This window comes from Nycticebus coucang, chromosome 21 (assembly GCF_027406575.1).
Source record: "Nycticebus coucang isolate mNycCou1 chromosome 21, mNycCou1.pri, whole genome shotgun sequence".
Classification (NCBI taxonomy): Eukaryota; Metazoa; Chordata; class Mammalia; order Primates; family Lorisidae; genus Nycticebus; species Nycticebus coucang.
The window spans coordinates 66,539,872-66,563,564 of record NC_069800.1 but is presented as its reverse complement, the minus strand read 5'-3'; the positions used below and the strand labels follow the sequence as shown (position 1 = coordinate 66,563,564).

The following is a 23,693-nucleotide window of genomic DNA, read 5'->3' as shown; positions in this document are numbered from 1 at the left end:
TTGAACTTCCCTTAGGAATTGAAGGGGCCTGATACGTGTTACCAAACAACAGGTGAATGGGAGGCAAATCTGTTGGGATTCTACCAGTTTTAGGATATTTTACCAGTGATTTATTTACCTAATTATACCTGTTTATGTACTTTGGGGGAAGGGGGCTTAGTATTTTTTTTTTTAGAAATAGGTCCTTACCCTGTTGGCCAGGCTGGAGTACAATGGTGTCATAGCTCACTGAAACCTTGAAATCCTGGGCTCAAGCGATCCCACCTTTGCATTCCAAGGATTGTGACATTAGGGATGCCCCACCATGCCCTCCTGGCTAAATTTTTCCATTTGGTCAGTCTGATCCCAGTTCAACCCGCTGCCTCTGCCTCCCAAAGTAATTTATACGCTTTTTAAATACAGGTTAGGGATAAGAAAGGTTATTTTCCTAATTTTCATAATCTTTCCATACTGTTTATTTACTGTTTCTAGCAGATAATAGTTAATCTCAAAAATAGCAAATTTTAGTAGTTAAAGCCATTCCCTGCCTTTTAAGTAGATGACACACATTTATTATTACCACTCTTTTTGGTAATGGGTGATAATCACATGTACTAGGAATGTCTTAAAAATCTCTTGAAGGAGGTTTCCTCTCAATGAGAGGGAAATTGTACCAGTAAGAGTGTTGATCCTAAACATGGGCATCTTGTTCTAAAGCTTTTGATTTGGAGAAATGGAGTCATGATTCTTGGAGTTAACACATACTTGTAACCTGAAGCAAGGTAAGTGTTAGATGTCAAAAAGATCTATTTCAGGGCATGTCACAAGTGTCCTGTTGAAGGAGTTTTATAGTGATTTCTGGAAACACCTTAGACCAGCTTTTTAGAATTATTTAAGCATGCAATACTAAAATATAAAATATTCTTGGTGAAGTTTCTAGTTTTAGGGACTGAACTGGTTTTAGGTTTCAGTTTTTGTCATGACAGATTCATTCTTTCAGTGACTACCAGACCTTGGTTTCCAGCCAATGTCACAGTCTTTTTTACATTGTCCTCTAGCACTTTTTCCTTGCTGTGCTTTCAAAGTTTATCTCTGCCTCTCCCCTCACTTCATGCACTAAGGAAAGTGGCTTCTGTTGATTTTTTTTAACCCAACCCCTTTTAGACCTTGTTAGCTGAGTCTGAGTTGTCAAAAAATAAATCTAAAAGATGCTAAGGTACCGTGACTCCAGGTGTGTGGGCTTGATCTGATGAAGAGACATGTAGAACTGGAGACGCAGTTTCCTGGGCAGTGAGGTGGAGTCGCGTCCGTCGCTCCTATTTCCTCTTTCTTCAGGCACTGCTGTTGCTTTATGGCAACTATTTACAAGGCCAAGTCCCAAAGGGATAATGCTTTGGGGGATGTAGCTTTTGGTGAGTGTGGCCGTGGGGCCTAAGAATGCCAGCTCAGAGGAGCTGTGAACAAACCACCTTTGGCAAGGAGTAAGCAGGAGGCATGAGGTGGGAATTATTGAAATAATTGTCAGAGAATACATAGAAACTGTATACAAAGTTGGAGTTGATGTCTGGTAACACTGATAGTGCCCAGAGCTTTGGGTCCACAAAGTGCTGCTGTAAATTTTGTAAAACTTAAGGATTTTATTTATCCTGCAAAGTAGAACTTGCAGCCCCCAGGCTCTTAGATACTCTGTGTGGCTATAGGAAGGGCTGGCGGCCTTCTGCCCGTGTGGCCAGGGCTGTCAGGCCTTGTTTGTAGATGCAGCCTAGGCTTGTCCCTAGCCTTCACACCACTTGCATTTGTTAGAAGCAGTTAACAGGAATAGTGGTAAAGGGGCACTGCCGATTTATCTTTAATCCCTGGGCAAAACTGGTGGGATCACTGAAGGAACTATTATGTCCTTCATGTGTATATTGGGCGTTCTGGGGTCTGCCTGCTACATGGATGGCCAGGAAGTCTTTGCCCAGGGAGGTGTCTAATTTGGTGTCTTGTGTCTGACTCCCCTGCCCAGGTAGCTCCCCATGCCTGCACATCCCCACACAGGTGGAGATAGCCACAGGCCTGGGCCCCCCTGCTGTAAGGATTTCACTCCTTTGTCCCACTGCCTTGCTTCCTGTCACATTCTTCAGTGGCCAAGACAAATGATCCACCAACACCAAACCCCTGCTCCCTTACCAAGGGGCTGAGAGGCTAATCTTCAGGTTCTGATGGTATAGGGGTTATAATGTGATCAGTTATTTACTGACACATAAAGGTTTTTGGCAAGCTTAAATTTCAACTATTTTTGTTTGAGCTTTTTCCTACAATCTTGGGATTAAAAGCACTAATTTATCTCTCCATGTTATTGAATTACAACTTGAGGTGTGTGAATGGGAACATCTATGTTAACAGTATTGTGTAACAGTATCGCTGTACTCTCAGCATTTAACTCTTGGTATGCAAACAAAATTTTCATCATCTTTCCATACTTCTATTATGGTGTGGTCTCCACCTGACTCATCTAGAAGTTCAGATGTGTTACCCCACACCCAGACAGCAAGCCCATTGCTGCCTCCAAGGCACTGCAAGGATTCAGTGTGCATGTGAAGAGAACTTACTACCCTTCCTGAGAAGATTTGGAAACTCGGGTTAATAAATTGCATGCAGATTAATAATGAAAGTGCTATTCAAAATCTGCCTTTTCTTGATTATGTGAAATGGTCCTTCAATTTTAAAGCTTATCTGGTAATGAAATCAAGCGTGTGACAATTAGGGTTCTTCGGTTGTAGTAAAAGGGGTAAGAATATAATAAAGCATTTTTCTTTCTGAAGTAAAGCATAGTCACTGTCATAAATGCTGTTGACAGTCCTAGACTCCTTTTCTGAAATGTTCAGATTTTAAAATTTTTTTTCCTCCAGATTTATCTCATTCCATTGTGCCTGATGTGTGTGTGAAAGTTTAAGGACAAGCCACATGGGGAGCACCCTGCCCTCCCTCACTAAGCCTGCCTTCTCTTTGCAGCCATGAAGGAAGACAGGAGATCCGAGGAGAAGGTAGTGGCGGCAGCAGCTGCGGCAACTTCAAAGAAAACAGCCCCTCTAGGCTCCGCAATGGGCAAACAACCTTCGCCTAGAAGTCTTGTCCCAAAGAAGTCTCCTTTCACTAACTTGGCAGCAGCCAAACCAGCCATTAAAAAGTCACCCTCGGGCTTCAAGGGTACCATTCCCAAGAGGCCGTGGCTCTCGGCCACCCAGTCGGGTGGTGCTTCTGCTGCTAAACAGGCAGGACCAATGCCTGTCCCTGTGACAGCTGCTTCCAAAAAGTTGCCTAGTTCTGCTGCTTTGGTTGGAGCCATAAGGAAGCCAGCAGCCACCTCTGTTCCCACGGCATCTACAGTACCAGGGCGCCTTGGGGCCACAAGCCCCGCCCCGTCACAGCCAAACTCACAAATTCGGCAAAACATAAGACGCTCCTTGAAGGAGATTTTGTGGAAAAGGTGGGCTGTCCTGCTTGATTTCTTCTCAGTTATAGTGGAAGATCTCCCGTTATGGTGGAGCCACTTCAAGAGCACCCCACTGTTTGAAAATGTTACCTATACAAGTGGTTTATGTAGTTCCTTTTTATTCTGTTTAGAGTCAATGACAGCGATGACTTAATTATGACAGAAAATGAAGTAGGAAAAATTGCCCTCCATATTGAGAAGGAGATGTTTAACTTGTTCCAAGTTACAGATAATCGCTACAAGAGTAAATACCGCAGCATCATGTTCAACCTCAAGGACCCTAAAAATCAGGTGTGTGTGTGATCACTGTCATTGGTGTATTTCCAACAGGAGTATACTTGCTGTGCAGTTTCTGTAAGCTGAATTTCACAGTAACAAACCAAACAGCATTTTGGAATATTTGTGTCCTTTCTGTGAAAGCTAGAAAGTCTCCCTGTGTGGCTTTCTAGGCCCTGGGTGTTGCAGCGGGGATCAGGGGCCTTTCCTACCCTGGCTCTAGTCCTGGTATGGACCTCTCTGGCTCCCCCTGGAGTCTGTTTTATTTCACCAGATTAGTTTAAATATTGTAAAATTACAAGCCCTTCACTGAACTGGCTCCAAAATAAAGTTTGAATTCTCTATCCCACTGTATGGGTGTGTCTGTATTCTGACTTCAGACAACCTTTTCTCCCCATTACTTGTTAGCTGAGCAAGCCTGAAATGGTGGCCTCTTCAGGGTAATGAGCAGGACACCTGCAGGTCTTAGCTCTCACACAGGTGCTGCTCACACTCAGCAGGGGTGGCTGGTGACTGAGTGATCCTGCTGCCATGTGATCAAGGCAAACGTGGAGGCTGACGATGAGCTGCCTGCCTGGCGAGGCCTCTCCCTTGGTTCTCCCTGTTGGCCTCTGAGAATCGGGTTTGAGAATTGGGTATTCAGATATTCTGCATTTTGTTAACAACTCCCTGGAAGAAATGCTTTCTTCTTGCCTTTATTCCAGGTACCTTTTGTCCCGTGTTACGTGGTTTTGTTTTTTCTGTGGAGATGTGAAGGGTTTTGGCAGAATGGTATGGCACAGGCCTGAAGATCAGTTGTTTGACTTTAACATATTTTCTGGGTCCCCAGTCTGGTGCACACCCCACGGGGGGGCTGGACGAGGTCACAACCTTGGCATGGTGCTGCAGGCAGTTGGGTGCTCAGGTTGCTGTTATGTGGCCCTTGACCCTCTGGGCAGGACTTCTATGCTACTGCTGTGCTTCTTCCACATCCTTTCCAAAGTAACAGAGACTCAAATATTTTTTGAACAAAGGAGTGAAAGATGTTTGTTTATAGGGACTCTTTCATCGTGTTCTGCGCGAAGAAATCTCTTTGGCAAAACTTGTGAGAATGAAGCCAGAAGAGCTTGTATCTAAAGAGCTTTCCACGTGGAAGGAGAGACCAGCAAGATCTGTGAGTGCTGATGAAGGTGTCACTGAGGGCTGGACACTGGGCTTCCCAGATGCACACTTGGTTGAGTGAGTGATGCTTTCCTGCTAGAAAACAAGGCTTAAGGCTCTGATTGTATCTGCTTCCTTGTAGGTAATGGAGTCCAGAATTAAACTACACAGCGAGAGCAAGAAGACGGCTGTGAGACAGGAGCCCGTTCCCGATATGGAAGATTCTCCACCGGTATCAGATTCAGATGTGAGCATTTGGGATTTTCAGTACTAACAAAGAATAGAGTAAATCAGTCCATTCCAAATATTTTTAGGTGTCTTACAAATTATTGGGAAGACACTGAGCCTATACCAAGTATATATAATTGTATTATTTCTCAAGTACTTGTATTTAGTGTTTTTGTTTGTTTGTTTGTTTTTAATAAGGAGACAAGGTCTCACTCTGTGGCCCAGGCTGGAGGGCAGTGGTGTCATCACAGCTCACTGCAGCCTTGCACTCTTGGGCTCAAATGATGCTCCTGCTCAGTCTCCCCTTGCGGCCCCCACCACACCTGGCTCAGTGACCCCTTTTCTTCCCAGTGGTTCTTAATGACATGAGACTTTTTTTCATGTGTGCTATTGATTTGGAGATGGATTTGGGAAAGAACTGACAGCTTTGTTTTATGCTTTCCCTTCCAGGAGCAGCAGGAGTCCGTGCGGGCTGTCCCTGAGAAGAACACGGTGCCTCTTCTAGACGTCTTCAGCAGTATGTTGAAAGACACGACAAGTCAGCACCGGGCACATCTCTTTGATCTGAACTGTAAAATTTGTACAGGTGAGCACAGTTTGGGGGATGGAACTTTGGAGATGAGAATAAATTTGATTTTGTTTAAAATCACTAATCCTTAAAATTATACTTGACTAAGTTTGAGCAGATAAAAAAGTCAGAATAATTTCCTGGAGTTCATAAAATTACCCCGTCTTTATAGTGTTGCTGTTGCTTTTTTTTTTTTTTCCTTGAGACAGAGTCTCACTCTGTCAACCTGGGTAGAGAGCCATGGTGTCATAGCTCACAGCAGCTTCAAACTCCTGGGCTTGAGCAATCTTCTTGCCTCAACCTCCCCAGTGGCTGGGACTATAGGCGCCTGCCACAACTCCCAGGTAGTTTTTCTATTTTTAGTAGAGATAGGGTCTTACTCTTGCTTAGGCTGGTCTCGACATCCTGAGCTCAAGCAATCCACTGCCTCTGCCTCCCGGAGGGCTAGGATCACAGGCGTGAGCCACCAAACCTGGTTGATTTTTGATTCTTGTAAGAAATTACTTATTGTGGGCGGCGCCTGTGGCTCAGTCGGTAAGGCGCCGGCCCCATATACCGAGGGTGGCGGGTTCACACCCGGCCCCGGCCAAACTGCAACCAAAAAATAGCTGGGCGTTGTGGCGGGCGCCTGTAGTCCCAGCTACTCGGGAGGCTGAGGCAAGAGAATCGCTTAAGCCCAGGAGTTGGAGGTTGCTGTGAGCTGTGTGAGGCCACGGCACTCTACCGAGGGCCATAAAGTGAGACTCTATCTCTACAAAAAAAAAAAAAGAAATTACTTATTGTGAGCAGAGTGTACTCCTGAACTTGTCAGGTTTCTCCTGAAGTCTCTCCTCATGCTCTTCAGGTCAGGTTCCATCATCAGAAGATGAACCAGCACCAAAAAAACAAAAGCTGTCAGTTTCAACTAAAAAAGAAGACTTAAAATCCAAGTATGACAGCTCTCCATCGGATGCAGTTCCCACATCAGCTGATGAAGTGATACCAGAAACTCTGCCGGAAGATGCTTCTGAGCCAGACCTGGAAGGTGCTTCTCGTCCAGATGTGGGGAGACAGTATTTCCCTAGGCCTCCAGGAGACAGCCATCCTGAGCCTTCCCTGCTAGAAGACCTCTCCCCCTGCCCAGCCTCCTGTGGGAGTGGGGTGGTCACCACCGTTACTATGTCTGGCCGGGACCCCAGAACTGCTCCAAGCAGTTCGTGCACAGGCCCAGCCTCCACAGCATGCCGTCCAGACAGCACCCACATGGCGGAAACCAGGCAGGATGTGCCAAAGCCTGCTGTTAACACCATGATGGTGCCCAAGTCCATCCTGGCCAAGCCATCCTCGTCCCCTGACCCAAGATATTTATCAGTTCCACCTTCACCAAGTATCAGGTGTGTACTTCAGGGGTGGTATGAAAGGGCAAATGTTTTATCTTTTAGATTAACATAGATTAAGTAGTTTAACTCTTAAAATATACCTAGAAATGTAACTTTTTCATACTTTAACAAGGTCCAGTTTTAGGATGCCTCATTATTATTTTGCAAGTATAGGTCTTGAAAATTGAAATCCAGATTTATAGATATCCAGTTTTGTTGCCTGTTTGGTTTTGTTTTCTTTAACCAAAATGTATCATTATGATAAAACTAGTTAATTAGCAAAAATAAGCTACCAAAACTTGCAGAATTCACTTTTGCTTTTGAATATGAAGTCTTCATACTTTGAAATCCTCATTATACAAAGAAAGAGATTTACGTGGTGGTGTTTTTTCTTTATTGTTTTGTTTTACAGCATCTCAGAGTCTCGGTCCCCTCCTGAAGGAGACACAACCCTCTTTTTGTCTCGACTCAGCACTATTTGGAAAGGATTTATTAACATGCAGAGTGTAGCGAAATTTGTCACCAAGGCGTATCCTGTCTCTGGGTGTTTTGATTATCTCAGTGAGGTTAGAACCAAGAAAGTGTGTGTCTTTGTCTGTGTCTTTCATAGGAGTTTCTACGTGAGAGCTGCACACCTGATAACTGTGCACCCCTGACCCTGGGTACAAAGGTGCCAGTAAAGGGGGACCAGAGACAAGTCAGCAGGTGTCTATCAGATGTGTGCGCCTGGCCACTAGTATGGCCCGGGGTGTATGGCCTGTCTCGGGGGGCTGGCATGATAACCCCACGGCAGGCCTTTATTTTTCAATTAGCATTATGGGAGGAGTCATCCATTACGTATACCATGTATGTATGTAAAAGGTACTGTGGAAATTTGGGCGATGGCTTCTGAATATCACCTTGTCTGGCAGAAGGTATCACGCCACCCTTGGCTTTCATAACTCATAATCCTGGATGGCAGGATGGCAGTTAACCAGTCAACATTAATGTAGTTTTTAGCATTTTCTTTGGAATAGTTGTGGTTTTCTTAAATATTGAGTACTTTGGTGCCTTGAGATTAATTACTACGTTAATCTGTTTCTTAGTACTATAAACTTCACCAGTTATTTACTCAAAGCACTTTTCTGTTTAGGATCTACCTGATACAATTCACATTGGTGGGAGGATTGCACCAAAGACGGTTTGGGACTATGTTGGCAAACTCAAGTCTTCCGTGTCCAAGGTATCTGCTTCTGGTATAAACTGGGAAGATAATGTCTATTTAAATACACTTTTATTTAACTTCTCATTTTGATGGGTTAATACTTGAAATGTTAGCCTACAATTTATTAGGTATTTCCAAGTGAATGTTAAAACTTAAGTCTAGGCCAAGAGTTAGAGGTTGCAGTGAGCTGTGATAATGCCCCTGCTCTCCACCTGGGCCATGGTGAGACTCTGTCTCAAAATAAACACTTTAAGTTTTATTTTATATATATGAGGATATATTAGAGTAATCCAGTGATAGCAGTTTGTTTCAGATTTTATTGTAATAATTTACATGCAGTTAGATTTCAGAAGAAGTTCGTGGACTTCTTTTCCTTGTTTCATTGTGATTGAAGGACCAGGCAAAGGGCACTCAGCATGGGCCTGTGAATGGGCTTTGGTTTTGTGGGGCGTCCTATACACACATAGCTGTGTGTATGTTTATGAGTTTTCCTCAAGGAGGATCTGTAGTTTTCATCAGGTCCCCAGACCCTTCATCTAGTTTAGCCGTCTCTGTGACCTCAGTGACTCAGTGACATGTGTGCAGGGAGAGCTGCTCTGTCCCAGCCCTGCCAAGTGTGTACTTCTGTGAGCTCTTTCTCTACCGAAGTGAGAAAGTATGGCACTGCACTGTGAGCACAGGGATTTTTAAAGGATTTCCTGCTGAAACCAAGATGTGAATTGGTCTGAGACTCGAGCCTGTATCTTCTTTCCCACTTTAGTAATAAAGTCAATGTCAGTCAAAGCCCACTTCAGACTGTCCCTCTGGGGTCTGGGTGTGGGTTGGGAGTGGCAGTCTGTCCTAAGCCTGGGTCACCCTCCCGTGCTTGTATTGCAGGAGCTATGCCTGATCCGCTTTCACCCCGCCACGGAGGAGGAGGAGGTCGCCTACATCTCCCTTTACTCCTATTTTAGCAGTCGTGGCCGCTTTGGTGTTGTAGCTAATAACAACAGGCACGTCAAGGATCTGTACTTGATCCCGCTGAGCGCCAAGGACCCCATTCCATCCAAACTGCTACCCTTTGAGGGACCAGGTAAGCACCGACTTTGTGGGTGGTGATTAGGCACCCCGATGCCTGACACATCCCCTCCCTCATGCACAGAACCTTCCAAGTCTTCACAAGGTGGCTCTGCCATCTCCCCTAAACTACGACTTTTCCTAGAACAGAAATTAGGAGTACAGATGGAGTGTGTTTACAGACAACATGTTACTAGAAATGCCCTTATTGGTAGCTGGATTGTCTTAAAGAAGTTCATGGAAAGGGAAGAACTTAGAGCTTCCAAACAGCCTAGCCTGGCCTGGCCTGATGGGAGGTCCCCATGCCCAGGAGCCCAGCGTGTGCTAGAGAGGAGAGCAGATACAAGACACTGGTTTTGGGGCCATATTCTTTACTCTAGGTGGAACTCTCACTGTGTTAATATTCAGTTCAGGACCAAGCAAATATCAGTAAGTGAATTCTTTCCTTCTGAGGTCATTTTCTCTAACAGGGATTAATTTCTAGAAGATACAGAAATTAATAGCAACATAGAAAAATATTACTAGAAATAATTTTAAATCTACAGTTCAAATTGTAGTATGTCCATTTGTCTACTTTATTTGCTCATCCCTTAGAAAGTACTGTGTTTAAGGATTATTTACAAACTAACCTGTTTATCAAGGCTTGAGAGCCATCCCTGGGGGGCATGGTCTGCTAGTGGCTTGCTCTTTCTTAGCCCCTTAGAAGACATTGATGACTTCAGTTAGGGAATTGGCATCAGATGCATAAAAAGTATCTCCTTGGCCATGAAATCCTCAGCAGATTGGTATTATCTGAAAGCAGATGTGTGGACACTTGTCCCAAAGGTGGCAGCTGACATCCAAGACTTATAGGTGCTGCCTAGACCCTGCACCTCAGTGCTCTTCGTCCCCCTCACCAGATCTTGATGAATGTCCTTGCCACAGCCCTGTGGGGCCCTCAGCACCCCATGCCCCACCTCCCAGGCTGGAGTCCTGCACCTAGGCATGGCTCATGTCTACTGGTGCCCAGTAACACCAGGCATGGGCTCAGCTATGCCTACTTTTTGGAATTAAAGGCCCTAAAGGTATTATTGATATCAGTAATTCCAGGGTAGATATTTTCCGGCATGATACATTAGACTATTTTAATGCCAAGTATATTTTAAAAGCACAGTGCTTTAGTGTGTCTGCCTCAAATGCTGCTTGGGGTAAAGAGATATAAGCCAGTGGGTGGCACAAAGAACCTTGGGGGAGGTTCTTAGTGACGGCTGTGTGAAGTGTTCTGGCCAGCCCCCATGTGACCAGAGAGAGGACATGTCCAGCTCTCCTGGAGGTGAAGACCCAGATGCTGACTTCCCAGACGTTGTGCGGAGCATCCTGTCAGTCGTGAGTGGAAAGCTTGTGTGTGGAGCTCACTTACCAGGGACACTGGCACCACATGGCACCTTCCTCTTGGGGTGCAAAGAGCACTTTCTATTTTTAAGGTGTGAATTAGTAGATACTGAGCTGCCTTCTGTAGAAATGTTAAAGCAGTATTTACTTCCTGCTTGACCTCTTCCTGCCTCTTCCAAGTTGGTAGTGTCAGGTTGGAGGCAGGCCAGGTATGGGCCACAGCAGGGCCTTGGGACTCCCTACCATGTACAGAAAGGGAAGGAACCTCAGGAGGCAGTGAAAGGGTCAGTGGAGGCACCTGGGGCACAGCCCAAAGCACAGAGGGAGGGAATAGGCCACACTGGTTCTGCCAGGAGGGTGCTGGGCCCAGGACAGCGGGGCTGATGGAGGCCTCACCTCGCTGCTGAGTGTGATGAGCGCTGAGCTGCCAGACTCAGCCCAGTGGCCAGCTGAGTGATGTCACCCTGCCCACCACAGCATTTGCTAAGCCCACTACCAACCTTGACACTGCCTGGCAAAGATACATAAAAGACCAACACAGACTTTGATCTACAATAAAGAACAAATGTGTCTTGAAAAGTAAGATGGGGACAGAGGGTTTCAGAAAAGTAGCAGTCGATGAAATTTTGCCCATACACTTACAAAATATTTTTTTAGCTTAAACACTTCAGTATAATATTCTTTCATTCTGCTGATACCATTGTTGACCTAGTATGCAGGTATGATATTTTTCACAGCTACATGGTACGTGCTAGTAACATAGCCGTGGCCTCAGGCCTGAGCTGCTCCACATGCTGATAGCTTGATTTGGTGATTTCTGTGTGCAGATGTGTAGGTGTGTGCCCTGGTGTCAAGTGCGTAGTTGCGTGTGTGAGAGACTAGGCACTGGAACCTTCCTCCCGTCTCAGCAGTCCTTTCCATCCCGGAGTTAGTCTGTGCCCAGAAGCCTTCGGACAGCACTGGCCACATCTGAGGCTGGTGGCAGTGTCTTCTCAGCAGGGTCACTGCTTTGTGACCGTGTGTGGCACGCAGCCTGCACTCCAGGCTCCAGTACCCAAGCCCTCAGCACCCAGCAGTGGTGACCCGGATCCTCACGCAGCCTGAGACCACACACCAGGATATGGGGCCAGGGTCTGTGGGCCCAGCTCCTGCTGGAGCCACACACTCGATGTGAAGGCTGCTGCCCTTAGCATTCTCTGTGCAGGGCACAAAGCTCCAGCCAGGTACCTGAGAGGTACCTGGCTCTCCCACCCAGAGGAGCCGTGGTCTGCATCAGTGCTAGCTATTGGGGGGTGGTGACCATCGCACCTGTGCCTCAGTTTGTACTACTTACAGGGTCCTCTCCTCCTGATCTTAGGAACAGAGGAGAACTTGACAGCACACTCCTCCAGTGTTGATGCTCGAGAAGTATGGAGGACACTGGGGGTGCTGAGCTGTGCCCTTGGGGGAAACTGAGTCAGCTGCCTCTGGGTCAGCTCGGGATTCCTGTCTCAGGTGCAGTATAGGGACCAGGACACATGGACCTGCTCCACAGAGTTCCTCGGGCCCCACACGCAGCTCACAAACTACCTTTCAGTGCACAACCAGAGAGTGCTGTCTCTCTGAGGACATCTTTGTCCTTACATGTTTTTGTTTTATCTGTCAAAGTGCTGGGTTGTCTTGTGTCACGAAGTGGCATTTTTAGTAGCTTAGTGTTACTTGGAAGAACACTGGAATTCAGGGTCCCCTGATGCAATTGACCAACTTCCCTGCTGAGAGGTCAGGTCAGCTCTGCTCCAGCTACCCTGACAAGGTCTCTCCCATGGGACTAGGGTCACAGGTCTCTGCACATGTCAGGACTCTTAGGCTGGTCAGGCTGGAAGCTCATCTTGTGGGGTTACGTATGTGACCTTCCTAGGCCTGGACCTGAGGCCAAGGCATACCCCAGTGACCACTGAGGGCCCAACCCCAGGGACTTCTGAGTGACTCGATAGGACCTAGAGCCTCATCCTAAAATGCTATTGAAGCCTCAGTTTATGAAACATGGGTGTGCAGCCTGCTCCTCCCCTCTAAAGGGCAGGAGAGTAGTGCACTTCTGAGCTGCTCTAACAGAAGGTGCCTTTTGCTCTGAATTTTTTTTACAGTGTAGAGCACTTTTAGGGGAATGTTTGAATCCATAGTGTCTTTTTGTATTCACTTTTAACTGCTTACTATTTTATTTAGCTCAAAAATTCTATGACTTGCAATACTGCCAGGTAAGCATTTCTTCAATTATTGAGTGTGTATGTATCAGTAGCTTTGCACAGAAATTGTAATCAAAGTCAAATCTAGTATTGAATGGAATGTACCACTTTCTCCTCCTAAATCAATAAAAAACATTTCATGGAAACTGGTCATTGTGTGTCTAACTTGTAACCATTTGGTAGCTCCTAGTCACTACTTAGGTCTGCCTCTGCTTTCATGAGCCAGTGTGAGGGACCTGGTGGTGCAGCCCAGCCCCAGAAGCCCACAGTTAGCTGCTGAAGGTTAAGCACAGCGGGGCATGCAGGCTGCACCATCCAGGGTGCTTCCTGGCACCCCGACCCCTGGAAGAAGATGGATAACACTCCTCTTAGCTGGAACCCAAGCACTGGGCCCAACAGCTTCATACAGGTCTCAGGTCCAAACTAGAAGAGGGCAGAGTCCAGAGAGGTTGTGTGAGAGTGTGTGTGTGTATACATGTGTGTTTAGTGGGCTGGTGAAGTAGACTGGCCTGTCTACCAAGTCACTCTGGCCTAGTCACACTTTAGGACTATTGCTTACTACCTTCCACAGACTTTCTTCCAGCGTCGCAAAAACTATGTGTGGACAGATTCCGACCATAAATAGATTTTCATTTTAAACAGTGAATAGTGGGGGTTTGCCAGATAGATCGAGGGTGAAGAGATTATTCTGATAGATTTGGGGGTTATTTACTAAAAGGTGCATCCTGAAGCCTCCAGGTGAGGGTGCAGGGGCTACTTCCCACCATCCTTAGGAGTAGACACTCTTGTAACTTCAGCAGCCACGTTGCTGAGGAACTGGGCACAGGTCTGGTTCTGTTCTTGGCCTGCAAAGCTGACTGGCACACACCTTTTCACATGCACTCCTCACCTTTGGTTTCCTGACTGCTCTTCCTGTATGTCTGGTCTGACTCTAAGCACTGGGTCTGAGGCTAGACCCTTCCACTGTGAAAGCCTGACACAGACACAGCTACAAAGGTGCTTTCGTGCTCCCTGTATGCTGAAGAAAAGGATCCCCTCTGGTGCTCAGGGTGGGGGTATCTGAGCTCCCTGTCCACCCACATTGCTTAGTGTCCCCTCCTTTAGCACTTTGGCCTTCACAGCGGCCCTCAGGGAGGTGGGTAAGGAAGCGTCCTGGTGCTCAGCTGCTCTTCTGGGCTCTGCACTGTAGCTTCTTAGGACACACTCCACACCAGGGGCTGACGCACCTGCCAGCTGCTGAGATGTTAAGTGTGTCTGGAAAGCAACCCTGGGAAACTGGCCTCACAGCCCCTGTCCTAGGAGAAGTCCACAGTTAAGAAGCTGGCTTGCCTGTTACAGCCATGCCAGCCTCAGAACAGTGTGGAGCACAACTGGGCCCGGGGCACACTCCTTTATCTCAGGATCATGTCCAAGGTCCCAGTGCGTGAGAGTTCATTGTTTCTTGTGTTGAGTACATTATTTCCAGGGTGTCCCACTTCACATACTTAGGCAACCACAACAAAATGATCAGATGATAAAGTTTGTTTCAAAACAGAGATACCCATTTTGGGGCCCAAATTAAATTTAAAATCTTGGGGAGGATTAGTGAGGAAAGTTGAAACTAACATGACCGGGTCTTTATTATGTCACCAACATGCAAATGAGACAGTCAAGAGCAGAAAGCTTAGAAAGTTTAGAACACACTCTGTTTGGTGTGTGCCCATCTCTAGGTAGCTGTGGGTTTCAGAACCAGTGTAAGCATGAGTGAGTTAGTAATGGCCTCACCTGTGATGAGCCTGACAGCAAAGGGCAAAGATAAGGGATTCCTGCCAGAGCTGGGATGTATAAATTTATAAGTAAGCATGTTAGGCCATGAGAAGTTTTGTGGCAGTTGCACACCTCCCAAGACAGCCTCTTCCTGAATATAAATAACACAGTGGTTTTTTTCATCACATGAAGTTCATTGAACTGGCGCTTGGTTTATACCACTGTCTCTAATAGCCCTTTAGAAGCTGAGCATCTCTCTTAGTGAATGGCATGTTCCTCTGTGTCACTCTGGCACTGGGCTGCCCCTGCTGACTGGCCCATGCCTGAAGCCCTCCAGTGAGGCTCAGCAGGGAGGTGGACAGAACTGCGGGCAGAGCCTCAGTGCCTGTCAGCAAGTTCCACTGGCGCTCAGCAGGTTCAGGGACCATTGTCAACACACACGCTGGGTTCAGAAAGGCCCTCATAGTTTAACAATCAACTGTACCCTCGTTGAATAAGCTACTGAGTATTCACAAAATAAAGTGTTATGAGAACACTATACTCTTAATTCATGTTAATTTAAAAAATACCTCGCTAGGCGGCCTTTAATATTTGCCTAGCAGAAGAATTTGCATGTGGCCTTCAGTGAGGCCTGCCTGGCTTTTCATCCAGTCCACCTTTCCTTTCTCTGATGTGCTGCCACCACCAGAAGGAGTAGGTGTGGGATGGCGCTTGGTCTGTGGAGCCATCAGCTTATGAACAGGCACCTCCATGAGGTGGGATCAGCTCCCAGCCCTGAAGCAAGGGCCCTGACCTCCTTAAAGAGGGTGGTGGCCATGAGGCTTGATGGTCCCAATTCCATCTGCTAGGCCTGGTATCCCCCCTTCAAGGGTGCAGTAGGACACCCACTCACCCTTCAGTACTCAGACTGTCAATAATTTCTTGTTGGAATTTGGGAAGATTAACAATAACCATGTTTAGAACCACATAATGGTGTCCAAAGACTGCTCTTCAGAGTGATTGGCAGGATCTTTAAAATCACAAAAAGGAGAATCTCAGTACTGGTTTTAATTGTAAGGAATAAAAACACATAGTATAAATATCCACTGTATACCACAGTAAAGTTAAATTTTCTGAAAACTGAACTTACACAGTTTTATTGATCTTAAATGTGCTCACGCTATTAACATGTGTCCTTAGCATGTCATTTTCCCCTAGATTACTGTTTTGTGACTTGAGCTTTTGTTCTTTTGTTATTCTTGATTTATTATGAGTGTGGGATGGGGGGATCATTTCTGGAATATTTGCATTCCTGATCTGAGTTCCCACAACTTAAAATGTTTGCAATAATCCTGTTTTTAAGAAATAATTATTTAAAAAAAAAAAGAAAGAAATAATTATTTTTAAAAACTGTCAGTCTGCAGACAAAGCCCTCAGTGTGCCCCGCCTCCCCACACTGCTTGCTCTTTGCCTCCATTTGCCTGGGCCTGGTCCTGGCGCTTCTTTAAAGCACACATCCTGGGGTCAAAGGCCTGAGGGTTGGTTTGTCATAAGTTAATGCTCACTGAATTGCTTTCTAAACCTACAACGTCCATCTTAGCTGTTCCAGGCAGCATCATTTTTTCACTACTTGTCATTCTGATACCGGAGACTGGTGAATTTACCTAGTGGTTGGTCCCTAATGGCACATTCAGTATTAGTATACTTAGCTTGATGTATGTGTTGCAGCTCATACAGGTTAAAATGGCTGTTAACCTTTCTGATAAGTAGCAAGAGTTAAATAGAAGTGTAGCTGAATTTTTGTCTAAAAACATGTGGCACAATAACTCCCTTGGTTCAGCGGAGTGAGGCGTCTGCACACCGGCCTTCCCACCATCCCCTCAGCTATTCAGCATTACACACAATGTTCTGAAAATATGTAACATTAATTCTGGTGATGGGGATGAATTTACTCATGACCTGGGTCCTGGGTTCTGCAGTTTGTGGCATGGGGTTAGCGGCTACCTCTCGGATGGCTCTGTCAGGCCTAGGCAAGAGTGTCAGGGCTGGACCTTTCCTGCTTTTACTGTTAGCTCCTCAGACACTCAGTTTCATTTGCTTGTTGACTGTTTTTCTTCTGCCTATTAAACATTTCCCATGAAATCCTGTAATAAAATTCACCTCTGAAGGATGACAGCTGGATTTAAATTGTAAAATTTGCACAAATATTTTGTTTTTCAGGTCTTGAGTCACCACGGCCAAATATAATCCTTGGGTTAGTAATCTGTCAAAAAGTGAAGCGTCCTTCAAATACTGGTGAGCTAGACAAGGTCGATGAGAAGAGGGCCCGGCTGCAGGAGGAAGTGGATGTTCCAGTCGGTCCGAAAACGTCTGCTGCCCCTCAGTCTGACAAGAAGCCCTCCAGATACCAGCTCCAATCTACAGACGCGGCTGCCAGCTCCACACCCCCAGGCTCTCCTCCACCTCCACCCCCTCCCCCAGAGCTGCCAGTGTCAAAGGTGCCATCATCATTCAAGCTGTCACCTGCATCCACAGCAGTCCCCACGGTGGCTTCCTCCATCACTTCATCTTCATCTACTACGAAAACCGCCTCGCCGCTGGAGCACATCCTTCAGACTCTCTTTGGAAAGAAGAAATCATTTGACCCCTCTGCCAAAGAGTCCGTCAGGTCCATGCCAGCTGCCCAGCAGGACTCCAAAGGCAAGGCGGGCGATGGGGTGCCAGGGCCCCCTCTGCTAGACCCGATTGTTCAGCAGTTTGGTCAGTTCCCACAAAGTAAGGCACTGGAGGACGAGGAGGATGACAGGCCTTACGACCCCGAGGAGGAGTACAACCCGGAGGGCACCTTCAACAGCCGGTTTGCTGAACAGGGCCTATGCCAGGATGTGCAGCAGACTCCTGAGGCCACCGAGCGGGAGGAGGTGGCCTACGATCCTGAGGATGAGACAATTCTAGAAGAAGCCAAAGTGACTGTGGATGACCTGCCCAACAGAATGTGCGCAGATGTCAGGAGTAACCCAGCTGAGAGGCCTGGCGAGTGTGCAGCAGACACCTCGGCCCCGTCCCTGGTGGAGCAGCAGCGGATGCTGGAAGAGCTGAATAGGCAGATTGAGGAGCAGAAGCGGCAGCTGGAGGAGCAGGAGGAGGCGCTGCGGCAGCAGAGGGCCGCTGTAGGGGTCTCCATGGCCCACTTCTCCGTGTCGGACGCACTCATGTCCCCGCCACCCAAGTCAGCCCTTCCCAAGGCTGAGCTGTTCCAGCAGGAGCAGCAGACTGCAGACAGGTCAGCACAGCCCTCTGCAAGCCAGGCCACTCAGGGCTCTGGCCAGAGAGACCCACGGCAGGCCAGGCGGCTGGCCGCTGAGAGTGAGAGCGAGCTTCTCCCGAAGACCCCAGTAGACAGCATACAGGGTGCCCTGATGGGGAGAGAAGTGTCTGGAGGCGCTGCCGTGGGCCAGGTGCTGGGGCCTGTGCAGGAAGAGGAGGCTCCTCCATGGGCCCCAGCTGGCAAGGCGCCGCCTACACCTGACCAAGACCCCGAGGGCGAGCCCTCCAGCAGCCCCAGCCCACAACCCGTGGAGGGTGGCCTCCTTGCAGTAGCTGGTGAGGGCTCGGCCAGGCCAGCCCGGAGGGTGCTGTTGCCCACTCCGCCCAGCGCCTCCTTGCAGCCCAGCTGCCCTCTGCAGGGTGATGGGGGCAGGGACCCTTTCTCAAATCCCGGGTTCACATCTCAGGAAAAGCCTCTTGGCTCCACCCAGTATGAGGACCCCAGAAACCCTCATTCTGCTGAAAAGAGTGATGGCCCCAACAGTGAGACTGAGGGAGACAGAGAGCCACAGGCCAGACCCAATGAGGGGGCTGCCCTGTTCCCCCTGCCCGGACAGAAAGGGGCACCTCAGCCCCAGTGCCAGGGTCACCGTGAACCGGGTCCTCGACCTTTTGGGATGTCAGGGCTTCATGGGCCCCCTTTCCCAGGACCGAGAGGGCCAGTCTCTCCATTTTCAGAAGAGAACCTCATTCCCAATCCTGAGGGGCCACGAGGGCCTCCGCCAGCCAGATTTGGAGCCCAGAAAGGGCCCCTTCCTTCCTTATTCTCAGGGCAACATGGGCCACCCTATGGGGACAGCAGGGGCCCCTCACCCTCCTACCTGGGTGGACCAAGAGGGGTTGGACAGCCCCAATTTGAAGACCGCAAGGACCCCCGTGGGGAGAAAAGAGAATTCCAGGACACCCCATATAATGAGATGACTGGCCCCCCTGCCCAACTCGAAGGACCAGAACAAGCCCAATTTTTGGGAAACAGAGGCTCTGCACCTTTCCAGTTTGGTGGCCAGAGAAGGCCTCTGCTGTCTCAGCTTAAAGGGCCCCGAGGAGGCCCCCCTCCTGCTCAGTTTGGAGGTCAGAGAGGACCACCCCCTGGCCACTTTGTGGGGCCAAGAGGGCCCCATCCCAGTCAGTTTGAATCTGCCCGGGGCCCCCATCCTAATCAGTTTGAAGGGCCCAGAGGCCAAGCACCAAATTTCATGCCCGGTCCCAGGGGGATTCAGCCTCAACAGTTCGAAGAGCAAAGGGTAAACTCACCACCGAGATTTGCAAATCAGAGGGCACCAGCACCCCTGCCATTTGGTGGACCCAGGGGCTCTACACCCTTTTCTGAAAAGAGCGAGCAGCCCCCTCCTCGGTTCCATTTCCAAGGCCAGCCCCCCCAGGTGCTGAAGCCAGCCCCTCGGCCCCTGCTGGAGCTCCCCAGCCACCCCCCGCAGCACAGGAAGGAGCGCTGGGATGATGCTGGCCCGCCCTCAGGGGCATCGGGACAGGGCCCTGAGGCTGATGGGCCGTGGACAGCACCTGACTTCCGAGAGGGCAACAAGGGCCACGAGTTCAGAAACCAGACCTTTGAGGCCAGGCCCAAGGAAAAGGCCCTGGAGGAGCCCGAAGCCCGGCTGCCAGAGAGCCGCCTGGGCCCTGGCCGGGCATTTGAAGACAGGAGGAGGGAGCGGGACCGAGGCCACCACTGGAGCCGGGAGAGAGACTGGGATCGCAGCCGTGAGTGGGAGCGCCACCGGGAGAGGGATGCCAGCCGAGAGTGGGACCGCAGCCGGGAAAGGAGCACGAACAGGGACAAGGAGCGCGAGGGCCGGGACAGGGGCAGGAACAGGGACCGAGAGCGTGACCGCAGGCGTGACCGAGACAGGTCCCGGAGCCGTGAGCGGGACCGTGAGAGGGCCAGGGACAAGGACCGAGAGCCGCGAGGTCGAGAGCGCAAGGACCGGAGCAAGAGCAAAGAGAGCCCCAGGGACCAGAAGCCCGAGGCCACCCGGGCTGCAGATGTGCAGACCTAGGGCCCTGTAGGGCCAGCGGCCGCCAGGAGCTCATGCAGACCTGTGTCACCCTGGCAAAGACCTTTTTAAAAGCCACGTTCATAAAATGTGTTGACAAATAGATTTTGAAATAGCTATGAACGTAGATTTGGGATAGAATATTCTGGACTTAAGAAGTTACTGTAATTTTGTGCAAATGGTTTCATACAGGATTTCACCTTTACAATTCTGATAATTTTAAAAACAAAACTCTTAATATTTCCATTTAAAGTTATAAAAAATGGGAAAATGTCTACAAAAGCATATTGCTTTTTCAGATTATAAAGTTATCTTTTCCAATAACTTGACCATTACAAATTTTAAGGGAATTTCACTGGCCTTAGAGCCATAGCTTTACTGGCATCTCCTCTGATTTCTGTCTCCAAAAGCTGTTGTCACAGGTCTTTGTCCTCTGGCTGGGGCTGCAGGCTGGACTGAACAGGTCCCTGCCCCAGCTGTGGGAGGGCAGGACTGACCACTTGTATCTGGAATGTTGAGAAACAGAAGACTTACAAGTGGGTCTTTCTTTTGTCATGAAGAAGTTTGAATTACAAATTTTAACCAGGACACAAAAACACATTTCTTAGTTTTGCATAGTTTTTATGTATCATCTTATAAATTTTTTCAGAAACATGATTAAAAGCAACATCTATCATAATAGAAATTGTCGCATTTAAATAACAATATATTGGAAAATATTTAAATTTTACCAGCCTAAAGAAAATGAACAAAATGAACCAATTAGGTGTACTTTGAAAGGGTGGTGGGGCGGGATTTCTTTGATCTGAACAATCAGGAAGGTTTTGTTTGTGGAATTTTCCCACCTGAGCAGTCATCCTTGATCCCAGGGAGCTGCACTCAGCCCCAAACTGCTGGACTTGTCAGGTGATAGGTTTTAAAATTTGTCATTGTAAATGGAACAATATTTGTGTGACGTCTGAGATGGAAAAGATTGATTTTAGTTGAAGAACTACACAAAATAGAAAGCTTTTCACTGTGAAATACAATATATTGCTTCCAGTCATGTATTTTTCAAGTACTTATACAGCATGACATAGAAAAAATCTGGCTAATTTATTTGACTGTACAAATACATTTTGATAATTTTTTTATATTTTCATAAACTTTTACAGATGTAAAATTAGAAAATTTCATTTGTTCTTTGGAGTCTATTATTCCATTGTACATCACTACAGATTTTTCACTTTATAGCACAAATTTTTAAGTTAAGAAAACATTGAGAACCTATCAATTTGGGATGTTTGGTATTTTAAACCAAGTGTCAGTAGGTTAAATTACATTAAAATAGGTGTCGATCCAACATCTAATATGATGTGAAGGTTTTTTTTTACATAGAAAGCAAATTTTTCTAATTTAAATACACAAATGTAAAAATCAGTGTGTTCTTTAGGTTTACTTGATAGAAATTTCTGTAAATTGTATTTTATATTGCAGAGTATTATATCACTGTACATTAAAACATGAAACTTCATAGGTTTTGTTACTTGAAGTAGAATAAACATCTACAGAAAGTTTTTGTCTTGTGTGTCTTCAGCCTCTTTTTTAATGCCAAGAATCCTGGGGTTGGACATAAGAGGCCTTGACCAGCGGGCGTCCTGCTGCAGCTGTGCTCCGTGGACAGAGTGGCTGTGGACCCTCAGAGCCCATGTCCTTCTGCTTACTAAGCAGCCCTGTTGGCGGAAGGGCCTCCTGGCCATTGACCCACAGCTCTGCCTGCTAGTGCTTGGTGGGTCTGAGCGTGGAGAGTGGTGGGTGCGGGAGGGGCCCTCTGCTGGGCGGCTGGTGGGAAGCAGGCAGAACTGGTGGTCCAACCCAGAAAGTTCAGGCTGAGGGACAGCTGCTCAGTGCCGGTGCACAGAATTCATTGGGCAACTTTAGACCAGAACTCAGCTTCTGAACGAGCATTTGTGCCCACACCCCAACTCTCTGTCTGCTCCCAGCTCAGAGTGGACACAGACGGGCAGAGAGTGGGATGGAATAAGCCAGGGCTCTGACCACCTGGTTCCCCAGCCAAGCTCACCATGGGATGGGAGGGTTACTTCTCAAGGGACTGGGCACCAGCCCAGGCCAGGCAGCCCCCCCCACCCCACCTAGCCACTGTCATAGCCATTGAAATCACCTCTGAGACAGTCCTGGCACCTCCAGCCCACATGGGAAGGCAGGTCTGCAGTGCCCTCCCTGTGGCCCAGCAGACAACCCCATGTCCACAGAAACTGTGGAGTGCCTGGCATAGCGCCTTTCTCCAAACTATGTGAGCCTTTTTTTTAAACCCACAGATTGTTATTTTCCCCAAAATATCTAGAAAATGTCCCATTTTAAAGTCTTTGATCCTTTGAAAGAATGAACATTGGATGTTCATTCTTTTGCCCCAAGTCCCCACCATCACGGTCCAGCAGCCTCGGGTGACTCTGCTGCAGTCCAGCCACTGTCCACAACCTGGTCCACCCCCGACTTTCCTCTGGGTTGGGAAATGTGGCTCCAGCCATGTCCACCCCATAAGGCAGGGAAAGGCCTTGGGCCACGAGCATGGGGCCTGCAAAGGCAGCTACCAAGGAGAATGGAGAGAGCCGCTCACTAAAAAACACAGCAGTCACCACACCTGCCCCCAACCCACGTAGGCATCCATGAGTCCAGGGACAAGCACCATGGCCGTGCCCTATGGAGATGGCTGCCCTCTAGAGGGCCTGGCCAGAAGTGGAGACAAGGAAAGACCATGTGGTAACATGGCCAGACGGTGGTCTGGGGCTGCCCTGTAGCAAGGCAGGGCCCCTCACCTGTTCCTGCTGGGGATCTTGGCATAGAGAGAAAGCTAAACCATCCATGATCCCACACCCAGCAATAGTTACTGTTAACATTTTAGTATATTTTCTTTAATCTTTTTCCCTTTCTGCATCTATTTTTTTTTTTTTTTTTTTTACAAAATCAGGATTATACACATCCTTGTCAGGTTTTTTCCTACTTATAGCAAGTATAGCATTATCCTGAGAAATTCCCAAAGGCATCAAGGATTCATCAAAAGCATTATTTACATTTTTCACATTGTTCAAAAGGCCAGTAGCTACTACTTTTAGATTTGTGTTCTGTAAATGTTCACAGTGGAGGAACCCCCAGGGCCCCACAGCTATCAGACAGCCACTGTGGGGATGTCCAGGCACGCACTGCCATGGGTAGGGGCACATCACAAAGGGAATGCCTTTAGGTACAGAAAGTGGATAACCTGACCAACAGGGACTCAAGCAAAAAGAGGGTTTGTGTGTGCTCATCCCATAAGCAAGGTGGGCCACTTGACAGTGGTGTGGGTCTAGATGTCATCAGGGGTCCAGGCTCCTCTGACTTCCTGCTTGCCCCATGCTCAACTGTACCTTTGTCCTCATGGTTGTAAGAAGGCTGCCTACAGATATCACATCACTGTCCTGGGAAGAAGCCAGCCAGAGAGATGAGGCCCACCAGGGCCTGCCTGCAGCATCTATGTCCCTCTTAAAGTTCCAGCCCATCTGTGGCCAGGCATGTGAGTTGCTTGAGCACACTGTCCCCATGCAGGCAGGGTCTGTGAGTAAAAAAGAACCCTGACCACACCAGTGTATGGTCAAAAACTGCCTGTCAAAAAACTGACAATAACTGGCTCAGTGCCCGTAGCTCAGCGGTTTGGGCACCAGCCACATACACCAAGGCAGGTGGGTTCAAACCCGGCCCGGGCCAGCTAAACA

General features: G+C 47.9%; 1 protein-coding gene across 5 annotated transcripts in view; it reads left to right on the top strand.

Moving 5' to 3' along the window:
- The window catches only part of DIDO1 (death inducer-obliterator 1), a 57,268-nt gene extending 35,774 nt beyond the window's left edge, over nt 1-21,494 (top strand). For all 5 annotated transcript variants that reach the window (XM_053573414.1, XM_053573415.1, XM_053573416.1 and 2 more), the window contains exons 8-17: nt 2,977-3,451; nt 3,589-3,748; nt 4,770-4,886; nt 5,016-5,120; nt 5,552-5,687; nt 6,514-7,042; nt 7,440-7,593; nt 8,160-8,249; nt 9,108-9,303; nt 16,826-21,494. In XM_053573414.1, coding sequence (XP_053429389.1) covers nt 2,977-3,451; nt 3,589-3,748; nt 4,770-4,886; nt 5,016-5,120; nt 5,552-5,687; nt 6,514-7,042; nt 7,440-7,593; nt 8,160-8,249; nt 9,108-9,303; nt 16,826-19,947 — 5,084 coding nt within the window. In that variant the 3' untranslated portion in view covers nt 19,948-21,494. The remainder of the gene's footprint in view (nt 1-2,976; nt 3,452-3,588; nt 3,749-4,769; nt 4,887-5,015; nt 5,121-5,551; nt 5,688-6,513; nt 7,043-7,439; nt 7,594-8,159; nt 8,250-9,107; nt 9,304-16,825) is intronic.
- The last annotated feature ends 2,199 nt before the right edge of the window (nt 21,495-23,693 follow it).